Source organism: Desmodus rotundus, chromosome 1, assembly GCF_022682495.2.
Source record: "Desmodus rotundus isolate HL8 chromosome 1, HLdesRot8A.1, whole genome shotgun sequence".
In the NCBI taxonomy this organism is placed as follows: domain Eukaryota; kingdom Metazoa; phylum Chordata; class Mammalia; order Chiroptera; family Phyllostomidae; genus Desmodus; species Desmodus rotundus.
Window position 1 is genome coordinate 89,677,061 of NC_071387.1, and position 20,940 is coordinate 89,698,000.

A 20,940-nucleotide genomic window follows, 5' to 3' on the forward strand; every position below is an offset into this window, starting at 1 on the left:
GGGCATATATTAGTGTGTGCACTGGCTGGCCCAGTGCAGGCCACATTGTCTTGAGGTGCTGGCTCCCAAAGTGATGGGTGGGAGAGTACAGCTCATTTCTACAATAGGAGGGTAGCTCCTGGGGAGGAGGGGAGCCTGAGGAGGACCAATAGCCTTGACCTGGGCATTGCAAACATCATCTCCTGACCCAGTGGCTGCCTGAGGAGCCTATAGCAAGATGCTGTGAGAGCAGTGGTTCAGTGGCCAGAACATAAATAGCCTGTTCTCTGAGGATCCTGGAAAAAGCTTGGTTGGTTGCTAACTGGACATCCAGGTCATTAGCCTTGTTGGGACCCCGGGCTCGGCCCCCTTTATTTCTGATATTGGAAATGATGATAATAATAGCTGCGGTGTCTTAATGCCTGCTCCGTGCTAGCACTGTCAAGTTAGTGGCACGGGCACAACTCGGCATCCCACACTGTAGTGAGGAAGCCAAGGCTCAAGAGGTGAAGTCACACAGCTAGTAAGTGGCAGACCTGGGACTTGAACTTGGTCTGCCTAAATCAGAACCTCACTCAGCTGCATCTCCATAGGAAAATCTTCCCAGAGTATGTTGGGGACTGGGAGGGGACAATGGGGATGCCTGAGTGAGGTCAGAGGAAACCTTCTAGAGAATCCTGACATACTGGGAGCTGGGGTCCTGCTCCTGGTCTCAGTCTCTCACTCACAGGAACAGGCCCCTTCTGTGGGCCCAGGGAAGCCCAAGTTAGATGGAGGTTCCTAGGAAGATGGGTTCCCTGGCTGATGTTGGAACAGGCATTGTGGGGCTGAGTTATGGGCCGCTGAGGGCTCCTTGCCTGTCTAGGGGAATCCAGTATCCTCCACTGCCCAGGCTTCATGAGCAAATGTGGGAGCAGCTGTCACATTAGGACTCTGGATTGAGGTCACAGTTTTCCGAGGCCAACCCTACCAGGCACCAATTTGTTATAAGGTATGCGATGTGACTTTTTATAATACGGGAAAGAAGGGTTTATTGGCCCAGATAGAATTAACAAGTAGTAAGGAAAAATGAAAATTACTATAGATTATATAAGGTTAGATAGTAAAGTCTGAAGATTGCCAGTCCAGGGCTGTTATGCTGCCTCATGATATAAGATTATGCTGCCCCAGGCCTCCTTTATTGTGGCTCTGCCTTCCTTAGCACATGGCTTCCTCATGTTTAAATATAGTTGCTTGAACTCCAGTCATCACACTTTCATTCCAGCTAGCAGGAAGGAGGGAGAGCAAAAGGGTACATTTCCTCCCTCCCTTTAAAAACCCTTCCCTAAAGTTGAAAACCGTCCTTCTGCTTATATCCCCTTGGCCAGACTTGGTCGCATGGTCACACTTAACTGCAAAGGACTCTAGGAAGTGTAGACCTTATTCTAAGTGGCCATGTGCTTAACCCAAAACCAGTGGTTCTGTTATTGAGAAAGAGAGAACAGCTGCTCTCTTCCTTGGTTAGCAGGTGCTGCCAGAGCTGCGTTGAGCAAATTTATGACAACTGAAAAGCCATAAAACAGATCCTGCTTACTCAGTTCTGGAGTACATATCAAATGTCTTCTGAGTACAAAGCACCGTGCCAGGCAGGGTCATAGCTGCTTGTCTGCAACTGCTTTTGTTTCCCAGGGCTGAAGAGAATGTCAGGTCTACGGTAGACATGGCCAAGGACCAGGTTTCTGGTGATAATTCCCCTGTGAACTGATTGCCATGGAACCGCACTCAGGACACTTGCCTACTCAGCTCCCTTCACAAATGGAGGTGTTGGTGACATGAATTAATTTGGTCAAGGTCACCAACAGTCCAGGCTCCTAATGCTGTGCTACACTGCCTGTTGGTTTGCAGGGTGAAGCTGTGGCCCCCTCCTCTGGCATCATCCCAGCTCCAGAGACCTGGCTGGGCCTGCTGGCAGCTCCGGGCTCCATGCTGTCTTGGTCAGCAGAGATTTTGGCCAAGGGCTGACCAGGGCTGAGTAGCACTGGGGCTGGGGAGGGAGGAGAGATTTGGGCATGGGCCAGGAAGGTTTTGGTGACAAGCAGGATCAGTGGCTCAGCCACTGGATCCAGGAAGTGACCGTGTCTTGTACTGGATCCAGGAAGTGATTGTCCAACTGAGTCAAGGAATCAGTATGGGTGATGCATTGACGTAAAAGAATAAAAAGCAAGAACAACAAAGAAAGAATTAAGTAGACCAGAAAGTGGCAAAGCTGAGCACAATTTCCTGAGATTTCAGTTTACGTTTCATGGGTGTGCATTGGATTAGGGTTTCCTGCTGTGGTGTAAAGAAAGTGCCCATCCTCAGATTTAGAAGACTTCCTGTCAGTGGAGAGAGCTGTTAAGAATAACTAGAGCCCTGACTGGTGTGGCTCAGTGGAGCCTCATCCTGTAAACTGTAAAGTCAACAGTTTGATTCCCAGTCTGGGTACATGCCTGCGCTGCAGGACAGGTCCCCAGCTGGGAGGCAAGAGGCAGCTGATCAATGTTTCTCTCACAATGATGTTTCTCTCCTTCTCTTTCTCCCTCCCTTCCCCTCTCTCTAAAAAATAAATAAAATCTTTAAAAAAATAGTGGGAATTATTGCCTTCATCCAAAATTAAAAAAAAAATATTTTACTTATTGCCCTGAGTGGTGTGGCTCAGTTGGTTGGGCACCAACTCTTGAAGCAAAAGGTTGCCATTGGATTACCAGTCAGGGCACATGGGGTTTGTGGGTTCTGTCCTGAGTCTCCTCTCTTGAAAAAGAAATAAAATCTTTAAAAAATATTTTTTGCGTATTTGTTATTTTATATTACAGGCAATCAAGTTTTGTAAAAAGTTAAAACAGTATAGAAATGTACAAAAAGTTAGAGAGTTCCCTCCAGCCCCACAGTGCATCCCAGTGCTGGTGAGTGTCAGTGGGTCCTGCAGGGAGGTTTTACTGCTTCTACAAACACGCTTTCCTTTTTCTCCCATTCTGTGAGTTGTCTATTCACTCTCCTGGTGGAGTCCTTTGAACCATAAAAGTTTTTAATTTTGATGTCCAGTTCATCTATTCTTTTGTAGTTTTTGCTTTTGGTGTTCTAAGAAGTCTTTGCCTAACCCAAGGTCACAAAGATTTTCTTCTAAGAGAGTTTTAGGCCTTGTATTGAAGTCTTTGATCCATTTGACTTAATTTTTGTGTATAGAGTCAGGAAGGGCTTCAACTTCATTCTTTTTCAGTGTGTATCCACTTGTCCCAGCACTATTAGTTGAAAAGATTACTCTTTCCCCATTGAATGGTCTTTGTAAGCTTGTCAAAAATCAGTTGGCCAAAAATGTGAGGTTTCATTTCTGGACTGTCAGTTCCATTCCATTGATTTATATGTCTGCCCTTATGCTTGTCCCAAGTTGTTTTGATGACTGTAGCTCAGTTTTGAATTCAGGGAGTGTGACTCCTCCAACTTTGTTTTTCTTTTTTCAAGGTTGTTTTGGCTATTCTGGGTCCCTTGAATTTCCTTGTGAATTTTAGAACCTGTTTGTCAATTTCTACAAAGCTGCCAGCTGGAATTTTTCATAGTGATTGGGTTGAACCTGTAGATCAATTTGGGGAGTATTGTCCTTGTGGCAATATTAAATCTTCTGATCTATGAACACAGGATGTCTTTCCATTTACTCAGATCTTCTTTAAATTCTTGGACATGTTTTGTTTTTCAGTGTACAAGTCACACACTTCTATTGTTAAATTCATTCCCAAGTATTTTATTCTTATCGATGCTGTTATAGGTGGAATTGTTTTCTTAATTTCATTTTTTGGATTATTCATTGCTAGTATATAGAAATAATACTGATTTTTGTATCCTATGACCTTCCTGAACTCTTTCTTGACTATCTTGCATGTCTGTGTATCCAGAACTCCCATGGTGACAGTTGCACGGCCTCTCCTGGTGTAGAACAGGCCCCCATTGATGAGCATTGTGGGCAGTTACTGAGAACACTCTGGGGGCCACTCATTCATTCTAGGGATGTGAATTGAACCCCTACGCCCCCAGGCACTGTTTGAGACACTGGGACATACTCAATAAGTAAATGAGTTGCTTTCAGCTTGGGCTATGTACTAGGGGAGTGACTGAGTATGCATTTGAGAGGGGTTCGTTTAATAATTTATTATTTTTCAATTACAGTTGACATTCAATGTCACATTAGTTTCAGGTATACAGCATAGTGATTAGACATTTATATAACTTACAAAGTGACCCCCTTGGTCAAGTCTAGTACCTGGCATCATACATAACTATTACAAATGTTATTGACTATATTCCCCATGACTGTCTCGTAACTGCCAATTTGTACATCTTAATCCTTTCCCCCTTTTCATCCAGCCCCCCAGCCCCTCTCCTTCTGGCAATCATCAGTTTGTTCTCTGTATCTATGAGTCTGTTTCTGTTCTGTTTATTTTGTTCTTTAGATTCCACATACGTGAAGTCGTATGGCATTTGTCTTTGTCAGACTTAGTTTACATAGCATAATACCCTCTAGGTCCATTCACATTGTTACAGATGGCAAGCTGTCATTCTTTTTAATGGCTCAGTAATATTCCATTGTATATATATACTACCACTTTTTTATCCACGTGTCTATTGACTGGCACTCGGGTTGTTTCCATATCCTGGCTATTGTAAGTAACATTGCAGTGGACATAAACATGCATATATCTTTTTGAATCATTGTTTTGAGTTTCTTCAGATAAATACTCAGAGGTGGGATTGATGGGTTATAAGGTTGGGTTTTTTTCTTTTTTTTCTTTAACCACTGGAGACATAAAAATTTTATTGATGCAGTAGAATACCAAAAATTCAGAGTTTATCCCTTACCCTTACTTATCTGCTTGTGCTGTACCAAGGCCTCCAAAGTATTAGCCACCTTTTTACTCATCTAGCCAGATAACCATGATATTAACTATCTAGTGGACCCATGTTACATCCCACAGGATGTCCTTCCAGTTCAGACCTCTTTGGGCCAGACTGCAACCTCTGGCTGCCACTCTGATCATGCTGTTGATTATAATGGTTGTGCCCATTTGGCTTCGGATGGTTATGTACTATCACCTGCTTCTCTTGTTTCAGGGTCTAATCATCACCTTTGCTCTCTGTGATCCCTGGCCTGTCACAGCATCTTTTCCTGTCAGTTATGGCCACAGAGAACAGCCACCACTGAACTTCTTAGTGATGTTGATGTTCCTTTTTTATAGCACATTACTAGTTGGTTTAGTACACAATGTTTCCTTCATGCCATCATGAGGAGCAGTTTAGGCTAGCTGGAACCCTTCAAAGGATTGACATCCTTTTAGTTGCACTCCATCATGTGGTCAGAAGGGACCCTCATGTTGCCTTAGATGTGACCAGCACTGTTGAAGAAATGTGGTCCAAACACCTGCCACAAGGGCCTCCAATTGTTACAGAACAGACCCAAGGGGGGGGGAGGTGAATGATATACTATTACCAAAAGGACCCTCCCCGCCCCCCCCCCCCCCCCCCCCCCCCCCCCGCCGCTCACCTACTAGTTCACCTTGCCCGCCGCCAGAGGAAAGACATCTCTCAATGCCAGAGACTGGTGAAAAGGAAAGGAATTACTTATTTAAAAGTTATACAGACTTAGATTAATGACTTTATGTCTTCATTAAAATACTAAAGTGCTTTAGAATACCTATAGATATACACAGTCCTTCCTTCTCCCTCTGCCCAGTCCGGGGTACCCTATCTCAGGAAAAGAAGTAGAAGTCCGTGATTCAGGCTCCCGGCACCATCAGCTGTGTCGCCACCATGGGGTCCCCACTCTGCCAAAGCCGCGTGGTTCTCTCCAGGTATGGCTGTAGCACCTGGGTTTAAATCCCAGCACCAGTCTTCCTCTATAGCCCCATTTCCAACTCTTCCTACAATCAGTTACACCGCCAGCATTCCTGTATTATTCCAGCTTTACTGGGCTGCCATATTAAGTCCAGGCAGGTGTGGCCCCATGGCATGGAGCCAATTTTCTCCAAGCTCTCGTGCAAGCGCTGTAACAGGACTGGGGGGTGGGGCGTTGCCTCCCGGTTACATCTTGGATGGAAGTCACTTCCATCCCTCCAGCTCAAAGCATGGCCACAGCTATTTAACATATCCATGAAACCAGTTAAAGGTTATAGATATGTTAAATGACCATTCCAGAGGTTAGCTGCATAGCTGTTGCTATACAAAACAGCTCCCAATGGCCCTGCTCCACGTGTCCCATCCCCCAAGCTCAGGCTTGTGGGGGTGAGGACATCCTATATATTTTTTTCTAATATTTCCTGGACAGCTTGAGTTCTGGACCCCATTACAAATCCCTATTTGCCCCCCACCCCACCCCTTGGCTGCACCGTTATACAATGAGCAAGTTTTGTCCTGCCACTTGAATTCTATGCTGTAGAAGCTGCTAGATGTGTTGATTCTGGCAACCAAGATGGCTCTGAGGAGCTGGTGGCCATTTGTCCTTTTTCTATTATCTTTCTGTCCCAAGATTGTTCTTTTTACATTACCTTCGTAATGTATTTCTTAAACTTCTGAGCCATGATGGTTATTGCCCAGGCTTCATGAATTTTGCTACAGGAACGTGTTGGTCAAAGTTCACAACATTAAGCCCTTTTGAGTTAGTTGAGACCTCTGTGAAGCAGATGTCGAGATGGAGTTTGGAGTGTGATAGGTTTCTTGAGGGTAATGCCTTTTCCCCAGAAGAGGATGTAAAATTCTTTGATGAAGTTCATTCTTCTCCTTTGATACCCCATAACTTTAATACTGTGGTGTGTGGTTGACTGTACTTGGACTCACTGGCTCTGAGCTCCAGCACTGAGGCAGCAGCTCAAAGGGCACCAGGGTACATGGGGCAGAACTGAATTGTCTGTCATCAGTGTGGGAGCTGGGGGGGCAGCTTTCTCCTAGACAGAAGTGCTGGCAGAATCTGTTATCAAGGTAGTTCTACTTTTAATTTTTTGAGGAATGAGAGGGGTTCTTTGAATTGAGGAATCAGAGCAGATTTCTCTAGAAATGTGACTTTTGACCTGGGATCTAGATGATGAGGAAGAACTCAATGTTAGAAGATTAGGAAGAGTGTTCCTGGCGCAGGGTACAGCAAGTACAAAGGTCTGAGGAGAGAATGGGTTCCTCACTTTCACAGAACAGGAAGAAAGCCAGTGTGCCTGGGGGACACCACAGCCCAAGGAGAGGTGGGCAGAGGCCAGATAACTTGGGCCTTGGGACCTTAGAAGGCATTGGGATTTTATCAGGAATGTGAAGAGAAGCCGAGGGAGGGTGTTAAATAGGAGAACCACTTGATCTAAATGTCCTTAAAAAATCACTCTAGTTGCTTAAAGAAGCATTTAGTTTCCCTGCCTTGTTTTAAGCACTGAGTTCTTGGATGTGGAATTACTGGATTGACGGGTTTGTACATTTAAAATGTCCCTACATGCTGCCTGCCAAGTGCCTCCCCAAAAGATAGCAGTCGTTTTCAGTCTGAGGGTGCTGGCTCTTGTCATAACCAGTGGCATTCAGGTGAGGTGCCAGTGAGTCAGCCCCTCCCCCCATAGGCCCCAGCACTCATTCTCTTGCTTCCCCTTTTCAGGGCCTGCTCCGCAGCACTTGCCCAGGAACTCTGGCTGTACCACCCACCCCTGGGGCACAACAGGCACCGTGGGAGCATGGCAGATGAAGACCTCATCTTCCCCCTGGAAGGCATTGATGGCAGCCAGACCCCTGGGGCCAGCCAAGAGGTGGACTCTGAGGCAGACAGCGACGAAGATGAAGGTTACTTCATCTGCCCCATCACTGAGGACCCCAGGGCACACCAGAATGACAACTCCAAGGTTAATAACTACTACAGCAACCTAACGAAAAGTGAGCACTATGGTTTCAGTGCATCTCCAGTGAGCTCCTTCAATTTTAAGGTGAGTGGACTGCCTTCCCCTTCTGCCTTAGCCCTGGTCACCTACTGCATAGGTGGGCAATTGGGGTCTCTGGTTGATGTCTTTCCTGTGTTTCCAGACTCTGAGAAGCCCTGTAAATTCTGGGTCTGAGTCTATGCCTGTGAAGCTGATTGTTGGTTTAGAGCAAGTTCATTACTATCAACCAGTGTTTTTCAAACAGCTGCTCAGGATGCTCTCCTGGGTTGTGAAAACTTTGACTAACTTTTTAAGAAATCGAAGAGAACGGAAGAGACTAGAAAATATTGGAAGGTACTACAAATTGTAAAGATCTTATTTTTTGGAACATATGTATACATGTTTGCACACATCAGTGTGGTGATCAGCTTAGCTTCTCCTGATATACCAGTTATTACATATTTTTATTTCACTTGATATCTGTGTGTATAGTTCTAGGGATGGGATGTGACATGTAGTCCTTTGTGTTGGTTACAGTCAAAAAAGCCCCTGCTTATGTCTGGGCATCCCTTTTCTGGATTGAGGAAAAGGGCACTTGTTTTGTTAGGGATTTGTGTTCGTATCATGGCAAAGCTTGTATAAAGGAGAGGAAGAAGGGGAATGTGATTGGATTTTTGTATAACTGATGGTGAAAAAATTCTAAATGCAATACTGTTGTCCTTATTTAATTTAATCCTCACAAACAGGTAAAATGCCTAGTAGGCAAAATGCCTATTACCATTTAGGGACTTGAAATTGCAATCATTTTTTTCTAACTTTATTATTTATCTGTTTTTAGAAAATAATTCTAGTTTTTAGACAGTGGGATTTTTTTTTTTCAGGGCCAGAATTCTAGTTTGAATCCCTCTGGGGCAGGCAGCTCCAGAAATAGTTCTGTGGATCCCCTCTAAGGTTAGGGGGCTACTAAAGTGTCAGGTTGTGGCTTGACCTATTTGCCTGTTGAGTGGAGGCTTCTGAAACAGACTGAGCCCCATGGGAAGAACGGGAGAGCTGTATGGCCTCCTGTCTGTTCATTTTAGGTCAGGAAGGCTCAAGGACATGTAGATCTCTGTGTTGTCCCAGAGGGGGCTGGTGGGGCTCCTGAAACAGAAACCAGCTCATACCAGTTTAAGGGAAAGGGGGAATTTTTTATAAAAGTCCAGGAGTATTTCTTGGGACTCAGCGTTAGAAGGGCTGTCTGGTTTTTAGGGGGACAGATCCAGGACCCAGAAAGCAGTAGTACTGTCTCTGTCTATCTTGTCACTCAATCTCTCTGCCTATTCTCTGTTCTTCTCTGCCCTTTTGTCTACACAGTGGGAAAGTGAACCCCCCGAAAGCCCATGGTCCCCTCATTCCAGATGGAGCCACATGCAAAGACACATTTGACCTTCTTCATCCCAATTCCATGAATGGAATCTGCTTGGCCTAGCTTGGGTCAAGCATTCTCCGTCTCTTATCCAGTCAGTTCCAGCCAGGGCATAGGATGAGGAGGGTGGGGGTTATAGAAGAGGGGCTATTTCCAGGGCAGGAGGATCCTGGTGGCCTCCTGGAGGGCAGGCCCAGGAGGGGCTCCACCCACAGCTGCCTGTTCTCAGGAATTGGGGGTCCGTTTGAGATTTTTGGGCAAACATTGGGTGGGTCCCCAAGCTGAAGGGTCTCAGACGCAGAGGGACACAGTCTCTGAACACAGAAACATAGTATGGTGAAGATTTTAAAGGAAACAGACTGAGTGATCCAGACAGAGAGGCTTGGCTTTAGGATGTGAGCTTCATGATGGAGGACGTGTGCTGGTTCATTGCTTACCCCAGTGTCTCGAGCCATGCTATGTGCACAGTAGGCACTCTCTTTGGGATCAGTGAGGTGATGGTTGAATGCTGTGAGCTCACTTCAGTGTGGGTGCTGTGTTTCAAAAGGACAGAGAGAAGATATAATAGTATTTACACAAAACATAAATCCCTGTGGGCCATTTCACAGTTGTTATTAAAATAAAAATATTTATAGCTCAAACGGCAATTCCATCTCCAGGATTCATCCTCAGCCAAAATGTTCCCACTTGGGGTGCTGTTGGCATTTTGAGAGGGACAGCTCTTACTGGATATTCAGCATCCCTGGCCCCAGCCCACAAAATGCCCCATTTTCCCCCACTTGTTATGACAACCCAAAATATTCTCCATAATATATTTGCAAAGCCCACATGGCGGGGGGTGCCACCCTCTATTGACAACCAGTAGAGAAATGTTTGTACAAGGGCTCAGATTTAAATATTCAAAGGTGTGCTTTGTTTCTGTTGTTTGTAATGAAGAAAAAAATACAAGTGGTTCAAAGGTCCATCCAGAGGAGCCTATTTATAGACTATGGTTCAAACAGAGGGCTCTATTTACATTAGAACAGAGGTAACCTTTCTGTGTGATTTGGCTTGAACACCAGGCCAAGATACATAAATATTTTATGGGAGAAAGAAATCCGTGACAAGTCCTTGGCACAGTGCTGGTCCATAAGTACCATCTGTTTTGATTATCATGTGCTGTTTTGTTTATACATGCTGATAAGTAGAAAAGCAAGTGGAAATGTAATATGATCCCACTTTTATCAAAAAAATACATGTCTATATACATGTATTAGTATTTGCATGGCACAAACTGACAGAAATTTGCATCCAACAGTCAACAGTGATTCTTTCTGAGAGAGTGCAATTAAGGGGACTTTGATGATCTACATTATATATTTTTTTACCTTTTAAAAAGATTTTATTTATTTTTGACTTCTGGCCAAGATGGAGGCATAGGTTGATATGCTTTGCTTCCTCGCACAACCAAAAGAAGGACGCAACAAATTTAAAAACAAAAAAACCCCACCAGAACTGGCAGAAAATTGAACTGTATGGAAGTCTGACAACCAAGAAGTTAAAGAAAGCATTCATCCAGACTGATAGGAGGGACGGAGACCAGCAGCTGGAGTGGAGAGGATGCGTGGCAAGGCGACAGACAGGGTAGGCAAGGTGGCACCTGGTAGACTGAGCGGTCCCCCATTAGCATACAGATAGACCCGGAGGAACAGCTGGGGAGTGAGACAGACCACACAACCCAGGGTTCCAGTGCAAGGAAATAAAGACTCAGAACCTCTGGTTGTAAAAACCTGTGAGAATTGCAGTAGCAGGAGAAACTCCCAACCTCACAGGAGAGTTCATTGGAGAGACCCACAGGGTCCTAGAACATACACAAGCCCACCAGCCCGGGAATCAGCACCTAATTCATTTGTGGATAGCAGGGGAAGTGACTGAAAGTGGGACAAGAGTAAAGCAAGTGGCATTGTTCCCTCTCTGACTCCTCCACATACAGCACCACAAGGCAGCTAAGCGGGTTGCCCCGCCCTGGTGAATACCTAAGGCTCCACCCATTACAATGTAACAGGTGTGCTGAGACAAAGAAATAATGGCCCAAATGAAAGAAGAAATCACAACTCCAGAAAAAGAACTAAGCGATGAGATAGTCAACCTATCAGATGCAGAGTTCAAACACTGGTAATCAGGATACTCACAAAAATGATTGAGTACAGTCACAAAATAGAGGAACAAGTGAAGGCTATGCAAAGTAAAATAAAGGAAAATGTACAGGGAACCAACAGTGAAGGGATAGAAACCGGGACTCAAATCAATGATTTGGAACAGAAGGAAGAAATAAACATTCCACCAGAACAGAATGGAGAAACAAGAATTCAAGAAAATGAAGAGAGGCTTACAAACCTCCGAGACAACCTGAAATGTTCCAATATCCGAATTATAGGGTTGGCAGAAGAAGAAGAACGACAATGAGAAATTGAAAACTTATTGGAACAAATAATGAAGGAGAACTTCCCCAATCTGGTGAAGGAAATAGACTTCCAGGAAGTCCAGGAAGCTCAGAGAGTCCCAAAGAAGCTGGACCCAAGGAGGAACACACCAAGGCACATCATAATTACTTTGCCTAAGATTAAACATGAGAGAATCTTAGAAGCAGCAAGAGAAAAAGAGACAGTTACCTACAAAGGAGTGTCCATAAGACTGTCAGCTGATTTCTCCAAAGAAACCTTTCAGGAAAGAAGGGACTGGAAAGAAGTATTCAAAGTCACGAGAGGCAAGGATCTTCATCCAAGATTACTCTGTTCATCAAAGCTATCATTTAAAATGGAAGGGCAGATAAAGTGCTTCCCAGATAAGGTCAAGTTAAAGAAGTTCATCATCACCAAGCCCTTATTATATGAAATGTTAAAGGGACTTACCTAAGGAAAAGAAGATGATCAAAACTATGAACAGTAAAATGACAACAAGCTCACAACTATCAACAACTGAACCTAAAAAACAAAAACAAAAACGAACTAAGCAAATAACTAGAACAGGAACAGAATCTCAGAAATGGAGATAACGTGGAGGGTTATCAGTGGGGAATGGGTGGGGAGGGAATGGGGGAAAAGGTACAGGGACTAAGAAGCATAAAGGTAGATACAAAATAGAGAGGTTAAGAATAATGGAAATGGAGAAGTCAGAGAACTTATATGTACAACCCATGGGCATGAACTAATGGGGAGAATGCTGGTGGAAGGTGGGGTACAGGGCAGAATGGAATAAAGGGGAGGAAAATATGGGACAACTGTAATAGCATAATCGTTAAAACATATTTAAAAATAAATAAAATGTTTTATTTATTTCTTAGAAGAGTGGGGAAGGGAAGCAGAAAGAGAGAGAGGGAGAGAAACTGATCAGTTGCCTCTTTTTTTTTTAACATTTTATTTATTTATTTTTAGAGAGAGGGGAAGCGAGGGAGAAAGAGAGGGAGGGTAACATCAATGTGTGGTTGCCTGTCACATACCCCCTACTGGGGACCTGGCCCGCAACTCAGACATGTGCCCTGACTGGGAATCAAGCCGGCGACCCTTTGGTTTGCAGGCCAGCACTCGATCCACTGAGCCACACCAGCCAGGGTTTATTGATTGATTCTTGTGTGTGCGCGGACCAGAGATCACATCCACATCCTTGGTGTATCAGGATGGTGCTCCAACCAACTGAGCCATGAGGCTGGGCCGACAGAGATAGTCTTGGGTAAAGAGTGATTTGCTCCTTTTTCCCTTCTCTCTCATTTATCTGTTTTCCAGAATAAGCATGTCTGTGTTTTACATTTTTTTTAACACAGTGGGAAATTGTATTTTCAAACATTGTTTTCTAGGCCTGAAAATACCTTGGGGATCACTCCACATCAGCACACACAGATCTCTTTTCTAAGGTGGATTAAATTGTATTCTGTCACCTGAGGTGCGTGGACTTATTCAGACAGCCCCCCTCTTGAGCTTTTGTTTCCTTTTTCCCCCTATTATAATCAGTGCTATAATAAATGTGCTTCTACAGATATCTAAACAAACTTTAAAAAGCTTATATTTTATAACATGTAAATATTATATGAACAAGATAAAAATCATTAAAGCTATAAAAATGATATATTGTACATTGAAAAGCCTCCCACCCCTGATCTGTTTCCTGGGGACTGTCTTTCCTTGCAGGACAAACTGATAGCAGCCAGAACTGGCCTAGCAGGCACTGTGTGTGTGTGTGTGTGTGTGTGTGTGTGTGTGTGTGTCTGCACGTGTTACTCATACCAGTTTATTTAACCTGCATGGAAACCCTTGATGTCAGCATTTGACGGATAGTAAGCCTGAGCCTCTGAATTTAACCACTTGGTGCTCTTCACAACTGCAGTGTATGGTCTTGCATATTCTGTCCTTATTTTTTTAATCGCTAAATATCATGCCATTGTCTGGAAGTAGCATGATATGTGTAGCCAGTCCTCATGGATGGGTATGTGGGTCATTTCCAGTTTCTTGATAGGAAAAACAGCACTTCCATAGTATCCCTGTGTGTGTGTTTGTGCCCATGCAGGTTGGTGCGGCCGGCCAAACCCCCCAGAGTCGGAAGGGCTGAAGCAAATGTTTGTGGGTTTAGAACTTGGCTGGGCATTGCTAGTTACCCTACAAAGTTGTTGCACTAGCATCTGTGCCCCCCCCCCCCAAGATGCATGAGAACCCCTGCTTCCCACACCCTTGTTGGCAGACTGATGATGACACTGATCCTTTCAGCCACGCAGCTCAGAGCTTAGTCAAAGGACAGCTATCCCTCAGAATGACACGGAGGAGCCAGCGTCTGATGACTCACAGAGGAGAGAAGCATCTCTGCCCACCTGAGCCCTGGGAGGCCACACCCTGGCAGCACTGGGCTTCCACCCCTGCCCAGTGACCACAGGATGCTCTGTGCACAGCCAGAGGCAGTGGCCAGTTCTGTGCTCTATTTGCAGCTGTGAGAATGCACACTCAGAAAGGGAAGCTTAGGCATCCTTGGTCCAAAAAAGCTTTGGACCTCCAGCAAGAGAAGGGCCTGCTGGGCAGATGAAGGAAAAAGAGTGATGCTGGCATTGGACAGGGCCTCCTGGTGACCTGGGCTCTGGACAACAGGAGGCAGACGAGATTCAAGTCAGGCTGTGGGGACTCATCTTTCTGAAGTATGTGCTTGTGCTAAAATGTCCACATCCTTTGTGGAAATGTTGGGACATAAGGGTCCCCCTTTTATTTTATTTTGTAAATTTTTTTAGCATCTTTAATGAAATAGAATTCACATGCCGTATAATTTACCCATTTAAAATGTACGATTCAATGGCTTTTAGTATATTCATAAAATGATGCATCCACATCAGCACAATCAATTTTAGCCCCTTTTCATTACCCTAAAAAGAAACCCCATACCTTTTAGGCATCACCCCCAGTGTTCCCATCCCACCCCACCCCTGGCAACCACTAATCTACTTTCAGTCTCTGTTCACCTTTTCTGGACATTTCATAAAAATAGGATTGTACAATATGTGGCCTTTTGTGTCTGGCTGCTTTCACTCAGCATACTGTTTTCCACACTCACCCATGTTGTGACTCTGTCAGTACTTCCTCCTTTTTTATTGCCGAATATTACTGCATCGAATGAATAGACCACATTTTGTTAATCCTTTCATTAGCTGATGCACATTTGGGTTGTTTCTCCCTTTTGGCTATTATGAATAGTGCTACACAAATCTTGGTATGGACATGCTTTTATTTCTTTTGAGTAGATACTTAGGAATTGCTGGGTTATATGGTCACACTCTACGTTTGGATCCAGTTCTTTTTGTGAAAGAGCAGGCAACTGGGCTCGACAAGTTTGGGTGTGAGTCCTGGGTCTGCATGTCTGTAGGCAAGTCACCTCCCTGCTCTCTGAGCCTCTGGTACCTCACCAGGGAAGTGGGAACTGTCCCACCTGCCTGTCTGCCCCTAACAAGGTTGCCAGGATCCTGCTGGGGAGAGGCTCCCAGGAAGCCAGGGCATCATGTCATCCAATTGCTGTTGCTTTGTTGTTATTGCCTCCAGCTTTCCCATCATGTCCTCTCTAGCCATGTCTCTGAATCTCACTGGTTGGGGAGGGATCAGGTGCTGCTACTGTTTTTGACAAAGATTTCTTCAGGTTTTTCAGCTTTGTTTCTTTTACAGTTATTTGTTTTATTGATTATAGAAGTAATTTGTCTTCCTTGCAGAAAGCAGTGAAAGTACAGATAAAATTGCTATTAAAGTCTTAGTGTATATTTCAGACTTTTCTATATTTCAGTATAAATACAAATGCAAATCAATAACTAGGGAATTTATGACAATAGGGCCATGCTCTCTATGCTCTAGTTACCAGTGTTTTCTGGGCAATCAAGGTAGTGCATGTCTTCACGCATCAGTAAATATGGATCTAGTTCATCATATTTTTAGTGGCCTCATGGAAGCCCTTTGTATGGATATACCCCGTTTCTTTAAGCTTTTCCTCTTGTGGGATACTTAAGACGCTTTCCAGTTTTTTGCTGCTATATTTAATGCTGTTTTTCTTGGACACTGCAAGAACCCTCTAAATGCACATGGCCCAGAGTGGGGCAGCCACACAGCATTGTTGGCCTCTTCCCATCTCAGAGCATGACTCTGTGTCCTCACTTCATCCCCCTTCTTTTATTTGTCCTTGGGCATGATTTATTGTCGGCCAGGAGGGGTAGGGCGGGCTGACATAGAGCCATAGCTCCTAAAGTTGATAGAAGTGATGATGGAAAAAACATACTTTATAACATCCACTTGGTGAATGCAACAGTTGATGTGTGGGAAAGGCCTCTGGGAACCACTGGTGCCTCCTCGTGTAAGATCCAGAGGCCTTGGTTGCTGTGATAGTGATAAAAACAGTGATATAAAAACGGCAGCCATAACATTTTATATGCCAAAGAAATTGCAGACACATTACTCACATGTCCAACCTCACTTCTGGCATATCCCAAGAAATTTATTTTTATTACTGCTATTGCATTTCTATTTTGTGCTCTCTGGCTTTGAAGAACCAAATCCTTCCTGTTTTCTAGGCAAGGTTATGTTTTCCTTTTTATGAAACTCCCTAGACCCCCGTTCTGTGTAAGGTTCATGAGCCCCCTCAACAGCTGCGTTTTAAGATCTTTAGAACTAGAGAATGTTAGAGCTGGCAGGGCCTTAAGAATCATCTACCCCAGTGAATTTTATGCACTTAAATGATTCTCATAGTTAAAAAAAATGCAAACAGTGCAGATAAAACTGAAGTCTCCTCGAGCAACTGCGCATCCTCTCCTGTTTCCAGAGAGAAGCATTGTATCCATTAGGTGTAAGTCACTTTTCAGGCCTCTTTTAATGCATTTGTGTATAAATATACTTCTGTGTATTTATCTACAGACTCACACACGCCTTAGAAATCTATGGTAGTGATTTGGGGGTTTCCGCCACAATTAAATGGGGTTGTATTGTTTGCATTATGTAGCAACCTGCTTTTTTTCCCTAAACCATAAGTCTTAGAGAGCTCTCGTGTAAGCGCCTTGATCTTTTTGACGACTGCATACAGGTACATTCATGTGTGGCTTAACAGCAGGGCACATTCTGAGAAACACGTCACTAGGTGATTTCATCATCTTATGAATATCAGAGTGCACTTACACACACCTGGATGGTACAGCCTGCTACACACCTCAGCTGTGTCATAGAGACTAGTGCTCTTGGACTGCAAACCTGTACAGCATGTTATGTCCTTAATACTGCAGATGGTACACCTTTAGGGTACTTACAGGAAGGGAGCCTGCAGGACTGGAAGTGGCTCTGGGTAAGTCAGTGAGTGAGTGGTGGGTCAATGTGAGGGCCGGGTCATTACTGTGTAGTGTGCTACTGTAGACCTTGTAAACACTGTCCACTTAGGCTGCACTAAATTTATAAAGTGACACAAAGTTAAATCAAGCACAAGTGAAAATAATGCAATCAAAAGATGCAGTAAATACACGATGTACTTTTTTATAAATAGAAAGACTGCACTGTAAAATAACAATAGAAAGTGTAGTATAGTAAACCCACACATGAGCAATATAGTCATTTATGATCATTATCAAGCACTGCGACATTATAACTGCTACAACATCACTGAGCGATGGGAATTTTCAGCTCCATTATAATCTTATTGGACCACAGTCATTGACTGAAACATCACTATGTATCAAGTGTATGAAATCATTTCCCTATGGTCAGGAAGAGTGTTTGCAGTGCCTAACCGTTATATAGCATTGTAAGTGCTGATCGTCTTTGGGCCAGCTCACCTGGACATACCTGTGTAGGTGAGCGGAATGGCTGGGTCACATATCATTGAGGAAGGCTCATAACCGATGGTAGCAGTACTTGCTCCCACTGCCTTCACAGTGTCTGACAGTACTCACTTCCCAGGCCTCCATAAACACCTGTTTTTCTTAACCTGATGGGTAAAATAGTACACCTGTGATTTCAGCTCAGGCAGGGGTTGTTTACCTGTAGTAAGCACTGTGATCTCAGTGAGCCACTATTTCTGGTGGGAAGTTCTCTACCGCAGGTTTGGGAGCAGGAAAAAAGTTGGCCCCTAGTAGTCACAACATTCTTCATTGTTGTTTACAAACAAGGAAGTGTATGTTCGCACAGCTAGTCAGCAGTGGATGGGACCAGAGTCAAAGGAACTGAATCTGAGTACAGGACTTTTTATACTGTGCTCTTAAAAAACATCAATTGCATTAAACCCATCTTGTTGCCAGTAAACTATGTCTCTTTTTCTGGGTTTTGGGAACAAGGTAAGTTTGATGCTGAAAAATAACACTCTAATTCTAAAATACTTTCTTGATTGTTTTTTGGTTGGTGCCTTAGCCTCCTTCCAGGAGCTAATTTCTGTTGGTACTCATTATCGAGTGTGGGGGTCCTGCTTTGGTGTCTTATGGACCATTTGAGTCACCAGTTGAGAGGGGTGAAGTTGGAAAGCCGTGTGCCTCAGGCACAGGAACAGGCTCCTGGACAGGCAGGGCCAGGTGACCGGCCCTGTCACTCAGAGCAGCTGGAGTACAGGAGAGGACTGGCACTTTTGTACAGTACAGAAATTCAGAAACTCCCTTAGTTGTAAATGTGTCAGCCACAAGGGTATTTAGCTTAGGGAAAAGCCAGTGATGACTTCAAAGTCTACCTGTAGCAAATAGTAGGCAAATGGTTAGGTCAGTAATGATAAACCCATACCGTAGATTATTATGCCAACTAACTACCGTTTAAATTCACAATGTCATGTTTGTGTTAAAAAATTTACGTAATTTGTGCACTGCCTGTTGGAGTGTAACTCAGGAAATCTTTTTTTTGAAGAAAACTCCAAACATGTAAATTTTAAGCGTGATCCAGCAATGATCCTCCTAAGAGGCTTGTCCTACTGAGATCTTGCACAAGTACAGAAGGGTTTACACATGAGGCTGTTCACTTCAGCAGTGTTTGTACTAGGAAGTATTGGAGAGGGTCCAATCATCCATGAACTGAGGGAAATACCTCAAGGTACATTTATACAATTATGTACCTCACAACCAGGGAGGGAAATGAGCTCAATCCAGCCTGTCTGCCTGTATGACAGGGAAAGGTGTTCAGGGCGCCGTGTTAAGTCAGATGCAGGCAGAACGTGTGTGCCATGCCCGGGCTCTCAGACTCCTGTGCATGCACGTGCAGAGGAGAAAACTTGCAGAGTTTCTACACTAACTGTCAGCTACGGTTTGCAGGGGGATGGGGTTTCGAAAGGACTTCCGCTTTCTAATTCAATTCTGTAGTGCTTGCAGTTTTCTACGTATACGTGCACATCACACATTTGGAATCAGGGAAAAACCCAAGATTACTAAATAGAAGTACCAAGTCACATCGACCCATGCTCCTGAAAGGCTGGAAATTATACTGACAGTGTCATTCCAGTCTTACAAAAAATGAATGTAAAGGACCTGGGAAGAACTAATTAGTCTGAACCACTGATGATAGTTGCTCTGGGTAGATGGCCTGTGGAGGGTTTGAATTTTCTTGGCTTTCTATATTTTCCAAGTGTTTTCCCCTTTTTGTGTTTTCTTTTTTCTTAAGTGTTTTTATTAAATGTGAATCAGCTTCCAAATTGGAAGAAAAAAATTATCGACTTTACTTTTGGACTTTGGAAAGGTTAAAAAGCTCCAGCAAGGAGCTCTGGGCAGTGTGCGCACTGTGTGTATGTCCATTGTGTGTATGTGCCTGTCTGTCTGTGTTTCTTAGAAGGCTCAGCTCCTGCCCTGTCTCTGAGCAGGATCCCAGTGACAGGGCCCAGGCAAGGGCATGGGTGGGATGCTGTCCTGTTTGGACTGAGTCTGTGGGAGGCAGGACTCCTGTACAACTGGTCTGGATGGCTGAGGGATTACTGTATGGGGTTGGGGGGAGGTATTGAGAAGGTCTGGAGTCAGGGTGGGCCTGCCGTACCCAGGCAGTGTCTAACACAATATCCACCCTCCTCCTGTGCGTGGCTCAGGCCTGTGGCCTGGAAGGGAGTTGTGGTCTCTTTGATCCTGGGGGGACCACAGGGCAAAGGTTCAGGTTCTTCAGGAAAGGAGGAAGAGGATCACCTAGTGTGGTTGTCAGGAGTGCTTGTTTGGTGGGGACAGGGAGGGATTCCACTTTGGGATTATATAAAAGCAATTAAATGGGGTTTTTAAAAACAAAAAATGGGGTTGTACCATGAGACTTGAGAATCAGAATTCTCTCTTTTTCATAATGTGCCTTGGTCATCTTTACAAGTAGCTCCAAAAGAGCCCTGGTTCTCAACAGTTTTGAAAGTTTTGGAGGATGTTTTTAGTCATCACAGCTATGACGGGGGTGGGGGGGAGGCACTGCAGGCATTGGATTTTCCACGTCCTCCAGACATTGGCACTGTCACAAAAACCTGTTTGTAATTATCGGAGCCCAGAATTTAGCGCTCTGTTAATGTAAAGGCAACCTATTTTTTGTATGGTTTTTAAAAAAGATTTTGTTTATTTTTTTTAGAGAGAAGGGAAGGGAGGGAGAAAGAGGGGGAGAGAAACATTGATGTACAAGAGAATTATCAATTGATCAGCTGCTTTTCTTGCACCCCCCAGCCAGGGACCTGGTCCACAATCCAGGCATGAGCCCTGACAAGGAATCAAACCAGCAACCTTTCAGCTCTCAGGCCGCCACTCAACCCACTGAGCCACATAAGCCAGGGCTTTTGCATGGTTTTTATACACTCTGAGTTTAGAAGGTCATGTTATTCTGTTTTTCATTTAGGGCAGTAAACGGGGTGCATTTGTAATTTAGGTAACACTTTTAAGTTCACTTTTACACAGTCACAACAATGATGCCTCTTAGGTATATGTTTGCACATTTGGGTTTGTTTTTCTGTAGGACACGTTCCTAGATTTCGACCTCTAGGTGAAAGTAAAGGAATGCATTTTTCATTTTCTTACATTGCCAGATTACCTCTTAGAGGGGGTTAATACCCATGGACAGTGTGCCAGGGAACTCGTTTCCCCATACCCTGGTCAGCACATGCTATTAGCAGTCTTGAAAACATTTGCTGGTCTGAACAGTGGGGGTGGGGGATGATATCTCATTTTCATTCTCAACTTTTTTAAAAATTATATTTTATTGATTATGCTATTACAATTGT

The 20,940-nt window shown here is 44.1% G+C and overlaps 1 protein-coding gene across 3 annotated transcripts in view; it reads left to right on the forward strand.

Annotated features, from left to right (window-relative positions):
- EEF2K (eukaryotic elongation factor 2 kinase) overlaps positions 1-20,940 on the forward strand; it is a 75,271-nt gene that overhangs the window by 13,165 nt on the left and 41,166 nt on the right. For all 3 annotated transcript variants that reach the window (XM_024560586.3, XM_045195347.2, XM_024560585.4), the window contains exon 2: positions 7,607-7,928. In XM_024560586.3, the coding sequence (XP_024416354.1) occupies positions 7,683-7,928 (246 nt within the window). In that variant the 5' untranslated portion in view covers positions 7,607-7,682. The remainder of the gene's footprint in view (positions 1-7,606; positions 7,929-20,940) is intronic.